This window comes from Molossus molossus, unplaced genomic scaffold (genome assembly GCF_014108415.1).
Source record: "Molossus molossus isolate mMolMol1 unplaced genomic scaffold, mMolMol1.p scaffold_m16_p_18, whole genome shotgun sequence".
Classification (NCBI taxonomy): Eukaryota; Metazoa; Chordata; class Mammalia; order Chiroptera; family Molossidae; genus Molossus; species Molossus molossus.
The window spans coordinates 781,866-794,217 of NW_023425353.1; the positions used below are offsets into that span (position 1 = coordinate 781,866).

Below are 12,352 nucleotides of genomic sequence, written 5' to 3' on the forward strand. Positions count from 1 at the left end.
AAATGGAATATAGAATCTCCCCAGTCCAAATTCCTCTTCCTAAAAATACTCACTGTTAACCATTTTGGGGTATATTTTTAATGTATATACCCACATCTAAATATTTGCCTTAAGAAATTTATATACATAGAATCATAGATATTCTCTTCTTATCTTGCTTTTCTCAAGTTTTTAGTATATGCTGTGTATCTTTTATATTAGCAATTACAATTTTATCTGCTACTTTTAATGTCTGCCTAGTATAAATCATTGTATCATGATTTATAGACATTTGGGCTGTCTACTACTGATGGAAATTTGGCTTGTATACAGTTTTCTGGAGTGGCTTCCTTTGATTACTAAATCTGAACTTGCTATATATTGGGTCTCTACTGCATGACAGTATTTTAATTTTCTGCATAACAATACAGTAGCCTCTTCTATAGTGTCAACCGTAGTGCCTGTTATATAGTAGGTAGTCAAAAAATATTTATATAAAATAAATATTGCAGTAAGTATTTTTGTAGTTAGGTTTTATTAGAGTTTAGGTGGTTTCTACCAGATTGAAAAATTACTACTGTGATCTTTTAGAATTGACTCTACTGCACAACAGAAACTCATTTATAAATAATGATTCTTGTTACATTGTTTTTAACAGATTTTTGGTTTTAGATTTTGAGTTTAAGAATCTTTCAGAAACTTCCCACATGGTATAGACAAATTTTCAGGTTTAGGATTGCTAACACAATATAGATAGTAGCTGTATATGCCTTGAAGATCTGCTCAGAAAGTTTGCTCAAACTTAAATCATCAAGGCCATCTAGGGCTGAATTCTTTTTCCAGTGTTAGTGCAGTGTTTTAATGAGGTGGTGGTGTGGAAGAAAGTGGTGGTTGCATAGTTATGTTTTCCATCCACCAGGGTGAGCTAGTTGCCCTAAACATCAAGAGAAGGCAGTATTGCCTTTTATTTACATTCTAACTTGCTGTGCTTTGATCAGTGGTAGCTTGTTCTGGGTCTTCTTTTCTGTGTCACTGTGCTGTGAATTAATTCTCTATGTATAATTTTAACAGAGTAAGCTCGGCTGTTTATGTAGCCACTGGCCCTCCTGACCCTCCATCTTCATCCGACCCACTGCATATATCCAGTCTGGTCCTTCGAGAGTGGTCACAATCCACTAGGTGGTTTGCTCTAAACTCATCTTTTAAACAGCCAGGGCTTGTGATCTAAGTTAGAAGGACTTGAGTTCTGTGTAGTAGGGTTAAGGATAGAACATAAGTTAAACATAGGGCTTGAGGTTGGATGTCGTGGTCTACCACAGGCTTGCTGTGTGACGTTGCTGTGGAAGTCCTGTACCACCCTCACAGAATTGTCATGGGCCTGAATAAGATGATGTAGTTAACATCCTTATCATATGGTAATTGTTAGAAAATATTATTATAGAGTAAAATCAATGGCAGGAGAGCCAGGAATTGAATGGCTTCTCTGTGAAATTGCATTTTTTGTACATTTACAAAGCTTTAAGAAGAATTCTCTGTTAATGAGATTCTTTTTATTTTTTCTTTTTGTTCAAGTATTTGAAGCTCCCAGAATTGGAGGAATAAATTGAAGTATGCTAAACCAGAATAGAATATGGGAGAAAAGAAATAACCTTCAAGCTTTCAAGGAGCATGCTGCACCCGGGTTCTCCCTCCTCTTCCTCTGTTCACCTCCAGGCCTCTTTCCTCTTTATGCCCCCTCATCAGGTGCTGCTAGGCAAATATAACAGTGCGGGTGTGAGGTGACCTTTGACTCATCTTCATCGTAAAATATCAATCTACAATTGTTTCAAATTCCAGACAAGGCTTTTGCCTCCATTGTGATTCTTATCATGTCGTCTTAGCCCTGAGTTACAGTGTGGAGACTTTTATCAGCATCTTCAGTTTTGTCATGACCCTGATCTTCCTTCCCAAAGGCTTGTAATCGAAAGTGTTAGATGCTGTGCTCCCACTGAGCTCTGGTTTTATGAGGATGGATTTTCCACATTTCCCTTGTCTATCAGTGGCTAACGTCAGCCCAGGAATCTTGGCACACGACCGCTTGTTGTGACACCACATGCATCTGCAGTTAGTGACTTGCGGCAGGGGCACCTGTTAGTGTTTGCAGAGCTGTCAGTCTCAACTTGGGAGTTGTAGCCACTGCAGGGCTACCCATTTGCACCAGGGGTTGAATGCAGCGCATTTTATTCTGGTTCTGATCTGTTTCTAGAAAGTGTGCAATGTGGTGGACAGATTTGCATTCCTCGAGAGAGAAGCCAGGTCATGGATGATTTAATTGTTGACCCACAGAAGACAAGGACATTTGGGAGGGGATTTAGAAGGGAAGGTTTAAAAGAAACTAAACTAAGTATCATATCTCACTTACTTGTGGAATATAATGAACATAACAGTCTGAGGAATGGGGTAGTCCCAGAGACATGGAGGTGGGGTACAGGCTGACAGTCCTCAGAAGAGGGGGTGGTGGGGGAGAGATAAACCACAGAACATATATGCATGTGTGCATGAACAGTGGACATGGACAACAAAGCTGGGGACGGGGTGGGGAGGGAGGGGGAGGGGGAATCAGTGGGGGGAAAAGGAGAAACATCTGTAACAAAAATAAATTAATTAAAAAAATAAAAAATAAAAGAAACTAAACTGGAAAATGTTCTACGTGAAGTGAAAAGGTCACTTACCATTTTGGGGGGAGCTTCTTTGCAATCTTATTGATGGGGTTTTTTAATGTTGGGCGGTGGTCTCAGGCCATTTGCTTCAGTGTCAGGACACCAGTTTCTACCTTAAATGAATGGAGCTTTCAGCTGTAGATCTACACCTGTAGATTATTTATAGAAGTGTAATTAATCAAAATGTCCAGAACTATAAAAAGCTGCTTTGTAGTACAGCTGTCGCACAAATGCATGACAGACGTCACTTGTGGCGCCAATCCTCCGAGTGTCATTGACGCTGCCTCTGCAGTTATTTCCATGCTGCTGCTCAGTTAGACCTGATTGCAAACCCCCATATTCCCTTTTGGTGACGTGATTTACAGCTCTAATAAAAAAAAGCCCTGGGTTGCTCCGACTTTTGATTTCTGTAGTGATTTCCTGGTTTGTTGTTGTTATTTATCGTCTCGGTTTCTTTGCTTGAATTTTAGAATTTAAATGTGTCTGTATTATTAACGAAGTTCTTAGGCCAAAATGGAACTTAAAAACACTCAGAAAAGGTGGTGGGGTGTTAAGGATAGGTTAGGACTACCTACCATCCAAGAATTCAGAAGAGTGCATTGAAGTAGGCTTTCCATGTATATGGAGTCGTAGAAAGAGACCTATGATACGTGGAAGCAGTTGTGGGCAAAGTAACGTCAGGTCCTACAGTCCCCATGTCAGCTTTTACTAACCATTAAACATGTACAGGTGTTGATTTTTAATAATGTAGATGATTGATATGTCATTTAATGGTTTTAGGTACACTTGCCTTGTGATTCAGAATTATGTTGAAGAAGTCATTATTAGTCAACAAAGATATAAGGTTTTTCCTATTGAGATAATGTCATCAGGAACACCTGGCACTTCCCTAGCATTAGCTAAATTAATGAACGTCTCAAAAATTATACCTAGAGGAATAACTGTCTCAACACTTCTTGCAGAATACTAGGGGTCTTAAAATACATTGTCAGGTATACTTTCTTCATGTACTATGTTTCTTTTTAGAGTTTTCTTAAATCAGATTGTTAAATGAACTGAGCTTCTGTTTAAATTAAGGGATCTTTATGTGAGCCCTTATTTTGTTTTCCAATGTGTCTTAAAGAATGCTTCACCTGCCCTGGCTGGTGTTGCTCAGTGGTTAGAGCGTCAGCCTGCACACTGAAGGGTCTTACAGGCAGTTGTAGGAAGCAACCAATCCATGTTTCTCTCTCTCTCTCTCCCCCTCCCTGCCTTCTATTCTCTCTAAAAATCCATGGAAAAAAAATATCCTTGGGTGAGGATTAACTGGAAAAAAAAAAAAAGAATGCTTCACCTGACACCTACCTGCATAAAGTTTTTAAAATGCACATTTTTTGCCCTGGCCAGTTTGGCTCAGCAGTTAGAGCATCGGCCCACGGACCAGAGAAATCTGAGTTCAGTTCCCGCTAAGGGCACGTATTTCAGTTGCAGTTTGTCCCTGGCCCCGGTTGGGGTTGTGTTGGGTGGCAACCAGTCGATGTGTCTCTATCACATCGATGCCCACCCCCCCGCTCTGTCTGAAGATAAATGCAAAAATGTTTCAAGTGAGGATAAAAAATGAATAAAATAAATAAATGTACATGTACATTTTTTGGGGGTACATGCCGCTAGCGGGAAGCAAACCCGGGACTCTCTGGTCCGCACGCCGACACTCCAGCCGCTGAGCCAAACTGGCCAGGGCATTGTACATTTTTTAATGTTGCTGGTCAGCGAATTAAATAAATCGACTCTCAATTATTTGTCATTTATGAAAGTGATGCTTGTACAAATACATTTATTTTTTATTTTATTTTTTAAATGGGATTTCTAACATTGTTGAAAAAATTATAAAAATATATTTCAAAACCTTTTTTTTGCACTATGTGTATTTTAATGAGCAAAAGAGTATTGCTTCGAGTAACTTCAAATAAGTGTATTTAAGATGTTTTCTCCCAGAGGTGAGGCTGCAGACCCGCTGGAAGGAAGCCTTAAAACAAAAAGAAGCCCTGTTAACCCTAAGGTTGCTAAGAGAGGACAGAAGTGCATTTGGAAAACTGTATGTGAACAGGGGCATCGTGTGTGTGTAGTCATACTCTCCTCCTCTGGCTTTGCCCAGAGCAGAAGGGCAGCCTTTAATTGAGCAGAGATAGAAGGGGGCTTGGTAGTTAGCTCAAGAGAGTTGTTTGGGAATATTAAAAATGTAATTTAATAAATTTTGGTCTCCAAGAAGGGGGTGGAGACAACCAGGTGTCTTTTAATAGTCCTTCTCCCCTAAGAGGCTTCCTGAGTTAGAGCTGGGCACATGACAACTCAGTTAGTGATTCTGTTTCCTTCCTTGCCACTGGTGTGGTCACGTGGCTAAGTCCTATATGATGGGAAGTGAGTGAAAGGTACTCTGTGCACTTTCTGGATCAAGTCTTCAGAAAGAAGGTACTTGCCATCTTGTTATTCTGCTGCCCATTGGTTAGAAGGTGCTCAAAACCTGGAGGTAGCTGTGTTGGACCCAGAGCTGAAAGTTGTGTGATGGAGATACAGATGCTCCACAACTCCTGGATCTTTCCTTCAGGGCAGCAGCATGAGAAGGAAATGTCTCTTATTTAAGCCTGCCCTATATTAAATAACGGACAGTTCTAAAACCTGGAGAAAAAGGCTTGAGAGTTATTCTGGCATTACTTAGATTTGAAGCACTGGAACTGGAAGCTGAATGCTCCTTTTTACTGGGCTTAAAAACAAGTGAATTTCAAAGTGATTGTCTAATAGGGTATGGAAGGAAAATTAAGGATTACTTTTCAAGGTAGGAGATTGACAACACTTTTATTTAGAGGTAAGTTAATGTTTCTAAATATGTTTCTTTAAAAATCTAAGACAACTGGTAGGCCATGCTTTACTTTCACTAGTTAGGGACTGAGCACATATATGTTGTTAGTTATTATTCTTTCTGTAAATCTTGCTCTAAGACAAAATGTCTTTTACTTTGTACGTATAGTGATGAAGAGCCATTGATGCTTGTGCTCTGTTCGTATTAGAAGATACACACTGTGTGATAGCTTACCTGAATTGTAGGCATCGAAGGCAGCCTAGAAGGAACTACAGTCGCATACTTTCTTACCTTACCAATGTAGATATAACTTGGTTTTTTTAGTCATTAGCATTTATTAAGTACTTCAGTTTTTTTTTGTTTTTCTTTTTTGTCTTATGTACCCAACATTTGGAAAGTTGGCTGATATGTAAAAAGAAATAACTTTTCTCTTTTCAATTGTATTTAATAATGGATATAGGGAAGATAATATATTTGCAAGTGACAAAAGCAACAGACCTATTTTATAAAGTTGGTGTTTCCAGTGAGAAAAGCTGGGTCACTGAGCACACTGCCGACACAGTTAGCTGTCCTCTGGAAGTAACTGAAGTCTTAGAGCATCTGAAAAATAACTTCCAGATGGATTAAAGACTTAAATTTAAGAAAGGAAACAGTAAATCTTAAAGAAAAGGAGACTTCTTGTATACTTCAGGGGTTGGAGACACCTTATAGAAGACTGTAAATCCAGACTCTTGTTTTCTTTTTGTTGTTATTTTTTTAAATGATGGACATATTAGGCTACACAAAAAACAAATAATTCAGTGGCACAGTAAGTTAATAGAGAGACTGTAGATTTAGAGAGATGACTAGAGTTTATATTTATAATAGACAAAAGAATCCTTAATTTGACAAGACAAGCCATCCAACAGAAAAAAAATAGGAAAAACACATAAATGTTTCACAGGAGAGCAAAGCCAAAGCCAAACTGCCAGCAAACCTATGAAATAATGCTCAAAGTTTAGCAGTAAGAGAAATACTACCTGAAGTAACAATATGTTACTATTAGTTTTCTCTTACTGCATAACAATTTACCTCAAATTAGAAACAGTCCTAATGTGGTTTAGTTTTTGTGGGTCGAGAGTCAAGTGTCACTTAGTTGGGTCCTCTTCTTACAAGGCTGTACAAATATGGCCATCTTTTCTTTTTAAACTTTTTAATTTTTGGCAGCTATGTTCTCTGGGTCTTCTTCTGACCTTACATGATGTTTGGCAGAATTTCATTCCTGAGTCGCCCGTGGTCCTGCTAGTTTGTCATTGGGGAGCACTCTGATATCTTAGAGCCCCTACTTGACCCCTCAAGTGGTCCTCTCATACATGGCATCCTCTAAACCTGCCGTCTAGTCTCCAGCTCCAGTCTGCAAACAACAAAATATAATCACGACAGTGACTGTCTTGTCATCTGTAGACACAAGTCACAGCTTCTGCTCATACTCAGATGTGACTCATCGGCAGCCATCTTAGGGTTCTTCCTACCCCAGTCATTGTGTATCCCTTAAATTGAACATGATTCTAAAAAGGTGAAATGTGAATACTCATCAGAAGAGGGAATGGTTGGACAGAACCCGCTATACCACAGAATGTTCTACTCCTTTACAAAAATTAACTAAATGCTAATTAACTTGAAGAGATCTGTCAGAGATATTGTCCAATGAGACAGGCTAAATGAAGAAGAATAATCTAATTATTTTTAGGGGAAGGGAGTATAAGCTCCCATGTGTATATGTATGTTTGTGTGTCTATGTGTGATCACGTGGTTGTCAAGAAAAATACGAAACGTATATACTAAATTTTTAACTTGGGGAGACTATTGATGAAGATGAAAAGAGGGTGCCAAGCAGAAGAAGAAAAGAGAAACAATTGTGTTGAAAAGAAACATCCTCTCTCCATAAGTTACGTGTGTGAGATATGGACATATTTGTGTATTTATGTATGTCTTTGTTTCTGTGTATACAGAATATTAATACTATACTCATAAATGGACTAATATGAGAGTATTCCTACTTTTTTACATAGAACTTGTAAAATGGATAGTGAATATTTATAGAGTGCTTTATTTAGCTATTATATGTTTTGTGTTGTTAAAGTATATTAACTTTAAAGTCAGTAACTGACTTTTAGGTGCCTTGATACAGAACAGGGGAGCGAAAACAAGTGGAGGGGATCTGGAAGTATGGACTAGATGTTTAGACATTTCTTCTTTATTTAGCCCTACTAGGGTTGGAGGAAACACAAAGCCCTTAATAAAACTGTGAAGTCTGGTTTAAAATTGTTTATATATCTAAAATTATGTAACTTTAGTTTCTATAATCACAGTTCTATTTTGACAAATCTTCCACATTGGGGAGTTCTGCACAACTGGATGGAACATGTAATTTTTAAATACGTTTTGTTTTAGTGTCTTTTTCTGAAGAAGAGAAATATCAACTGCGAAAATTTGTCCATAAATCTTACCTGCTGGACAAGAGAGCCCACCGTCAAGTGTACTACAGTCTGGCAGATATCCTTCTGGCATACTGCTATGAAACTCGTGTCAACGAAGGAGAGAAGACTGTAAGTGCCCGTGTGTCTGCATCTCTGGCCTAGACGCCTGCACCGAGTGACTGTACGACTTCACTACTGTCGAGACTAAGACCTGTTGTGGTCACTTACTCAGAGGATGCTTGGGCCTGACTTGCCACATGTCTGCTGGTGGTGGATATCGCCATGAAAGCATAATGCTTAGTTGATTTCTTTCTCTTCTTCCTTGGCATCAGTCATTACAAACAGCAAAGTGGGGAGTGAAACTGAGGGTAGAAAAAAAGGACCTTTAAGAGATAAATTGGCCAAATAAGAGGGCTGTTGCCACATGACACTTGACATTGGCAAGGGGTAAACTTTGCCAACCCATTTATATTCTTTCTCTGAGCTGTCAGTTAGCAGATGCAAGGTATGGGAATCTTTTAAAGAAATCCTATTATAAAAGTAAACCTATTTGTAAAGTACATTAGTAGTCTTAAGTGATATTCTTTCTAAATAATGTACACTTTATTGTATCTCTTCTTAAACCACATTTAATTTTGTAAATGAAGAGTTAATCTTTTTTTCTCACCTATATAAAAAAAAGCTGGAAAACAAACAAAAAAACCACAAGTCTTTCTGGTTAATGTGCCCTTCAGCTCTTTATAACTGTGCTTGTTCAAAAGGCTTTTCTTGAGCTGAGCATATGCTTTTTTTAAATACACAAATACTTTGTATCATTGTAAAGGGAAATACATACATGAAGAAAATCGTGAACATTTCCTATAATCTCAGCATCAGAAAAAGCCACTGTTATAAGGTGATATATCTCTTTCACTCTCTTTCATTTTGCACATGTATGTATTTTTCTTTCATCTGCCTTTCTCACTTAACATCATAGCATTAGCATAGTTTTAGGAGTAGGATTTTATATGTGCCAAATTTTTTGTTGTTATGATTCTGAAATTTTCAAATGTGACTCTTAATAATTTGTGACTTCTTAATAATTTAGTGACTTCTCTCTAAAAAGAATATTAATGAGTGTATCCAGGGCCTAATATAACTGAAAATGCTTTTTTGTTTCCATTCATTTTTTTAAAAGATACTACATGGAGAAAATGTTTTCTTTGGGAAAAAAAAAAAAAAATGCTTCATATTATTGCTTGAGAATATAAATAAATGAGTGATTAGATTTACTCAGTAAAATTTATTCTTTGTTCTTATATTTGCATATTTGAAATCATGAAGACTTGCAACTTCAAAGCCTCTTTAGTATTTACTCATTCTTAGAAGCATTCTCTGCCTTCTCAGCCGCAGGCAGCACATTGATGTTCCCTGTGAGCCCTGGCAGATTATCTGTAGAATGTATGGGCGGCAAGTTACTTAGTTGAGAAGGACAGAAGTTGAGTGAGCATTGCTTTAATTTTGCTTACTAGGCCCCTGCTTATTTGCTCTTGTGTCCTGGGACTCTTATCAGTGGAAAAGCATTTATTAAGCTTTACTTTATGAAATCCCAAGGAAAGTAGACAGAAACTTGTCTTCGATAGCATCTGCATCAAGTGGAGCAATTATTTTTTTTGCAATCATAGTCATTTCTTAGTTCTTATATATATCAACATTACTCATATACTAGTTGAATAAATGGATATATTTGCTTTATTTTTATATGTTGACCTCTAGTGTGACAGTACTCTTTTCTCTAAAACAAAAAAGGTTGAATCTGCATGGAATATCAGAAAACTGAGTGCAACGCTGTGTTGGTTTGAGGTATGATTTTTTTATTGCAATTGTCTAGATTTGTTTGTTTAGAAAGTTATTTTTTTGTTGTTGTTGTCCTTAGTTCATTTTGGGTAATAGAAGGAATACCTTGACTTTTTTAAAAGTGGAAACTTTATTGTACAAGTGTGTTTTCCACTTTTAAAATAAAATTCTAATTCTATTTGTTACCCTTATTCTAATTGTACTTTACTAATGAAGCCAGATGGGGTATTTTGGAAATCAAGAGAAGGAAACACACTTTGGAGAAAGAATGGGCATGTGGTCTGCTGGGGGAGCCTGGGCTGGAGTTGCAGGCATGTCTGTGAGCTGACGTACAGTGAGGCTTGGAGTTCCAGGCTGGGAGTCAGTCCCAGGCGGTAATGCTACCGTTGCCCCCCAGGGTTTGTGATAGCATTTTACATGTGTTACCTCTCTAATTCCTTTCAATAGGTCTGTGAGAAGTATTATTAATATTTTACAGACTTCCACTTAGATCATATAGCTTAAATAACTTCTAGGTCCTACAATTACTATGGTTATATCTGATAAATATTTTAATATAGTAATAATTGCTTTTAGCTACATTTTCTAGAAAATAGTCATGTATGTCTTACCAAAAATATCAAAGGATAGTATCTTTATTATTATTATTTTTTTATCCTCACCCGAGGATTTTTTCCATTTTTTGTACAGATAGAGTGGGAGGGAGAGAGAGAGAGAAACATCGACATGAAGGGACACATCGAGTGGTTGCCACCCGCACGACCAACCAGGGCCGGGGACAAACTGCAACCGAAGTACGTGCCCTTAGCGGGAACCGAACCCGGGTCTCTCCGGACCGCAGGCCGACGCTCTAACCGCTGAGCCAAACTGGCCAGGGCCAAAGGATAGTATCTTTAAATTTACCTGTTTTGAACAAACTTGAATATCAAAACAGATTCAAAGTAGAAGCTTTAAAAAGTGTCATTTTAAATAGTTGATAATTGTATCAATTAAGACAAATAGTTTACTTCACTTTGTTGAAGTAAAAGATAAGATGTAAACAGAAAATGAAATATTCAGCTTTATCAGAGAATCTTTGTACTCCAAGAATGGTCCATGGACCAACAGTTTGACCAATGTTCTTATCTGGGAGTTGGTTACTAGCACAACGAATGTCAGTACAGAGTCACCGAGTCAGAGTCAGTAGCAAGATCTCCAGGGATTTATGTGTATGTTAAACATGGAGAGGTGCTGTTCTCTAGACTTCATTTAGGTTCTGCAGACTGCCGTGATCAATATGTAATGGAGAAGCTGATTTTTGCAATAATTGAATTAATTGCAGAGTTGGTGATTAATTTTACAGTTCATTTATTAAAATCCACTTGAATAACTTCACCTATTTATGATTTTATATTGGAATTTTTATTGTTTTTGAGAGAATTTAAAATTGCCAGACATGTTAATAGCTATCAAATTTTTATAACTATTTCATTTTTGATAGAAATTTTTTAAAGTTCATAACTCTTTTTAGATATAAACTATTCTTTGTCATATACTCAGTATTCTTAATCAGATCTCTCATTCATTAAGAATTAATATACATGGAAATTATGCTGTTCTCTTAGTTTTAATTTTATATTTTAAGTTTTACTTATGGGTAAAATTTTTTATCAAAACTCTATTTAAAACCAGTTTTTTTAGAAAAATCACCTTTGTCTAGTGATTTCAGTAAGTTTTGAATTGCTAATGGTATCGATTTAATACTAGTCACAATAAAGCACTCTTTTTTCTAGAAATTACTAGTTTTCTCTTTGATGAGTAAAAATAAATTACTGAAATAAATACCATATATTACTCATGCCCAAAGTAAAAAAAAAAAAGAGCGAGTGAACACACGTCACTGAAAGTTCTACACCTTTCATCTGCCCTGTCTTGAAGGTCCTGAAAGACAAAAACATGAAACAGGTCATTTAGAAACGTCTTTCATGTGCATGTGGGTTTGGTTAGTGCCACCTGTTTCAGGTTCACGTTTATAACTCTTAAGAGACTTTTAAAAGCTTTTCTACTACATATGTGATTTTTAAAGGGCATTTGTGATGTTTTGATAAAATATGAGAAATTACAAAGGCTAATAAGATTAAATTATTGTAAGATGTACAAAAAGTCTCATTTGATGGTTTTATATTTCTCTTCTACTTGGCTTCATGACGATCCAAACTTTTAATTTTTAATGGAAATATTTCATTATGTGCTTTTGTTTGTATAATGTGGAAATGATTACTTATTTAACTGATACTTCACAGACTTGGACTAATGTTCATGAAGTCCTGGTGTCTTTTGGAAGAAGAGTTCTGTGCTACCCACTTTACCGCCATTTCAAGCTGGTGATGGAAGCCTACAGAGACACTGTGAAGATATTGCAACTAGGTGAGAAATTATTGTGCTTACAGGTTGTGAATGAAAAGTTGTAAGTTTTTAGTCTGAGGGAGTAATCCTGATTTTTGCTTTTTCTCTCTACATAAATAATGAAAATCATTCATCCAACCACTTTTTCTCCTGGGTAT

At 36.9% G+C, this 12,352-nt stretch overlaps 1 protein-coding gene across 2 annotated transcripts in view; it reads left to right on the plus strand.

Annotated features, from left to right (window-relative positions):
• SHQ1 (SHQ1, H/ACA ribonucleoprotein assembly factor) overlaps positions 1–12,352 on the plus strand; it is a 123,887-nt gene that overhangs the window by 37,092 nt on the left and 74,443 nt on the right. For both annotated transcript variants that reach the window (XM_036267348.1, XM_036267349.1), the window contains exons 7-9: positions 7,948–8,102; positions 9,762–9,815; positions 12,092–12,215. In XM_036267348.1, coding sequence (XP_036123241.1) covers positions 7,948–8,102; positions 9,762–9,815; positions 12,092–12,215 — 333 coding nt within the window. The remainder of the gene's footprint in view (positions 1–7,947; positions 8,103–9,761; positions 9,816–12,091; positions 12,216–12,352) is intronic.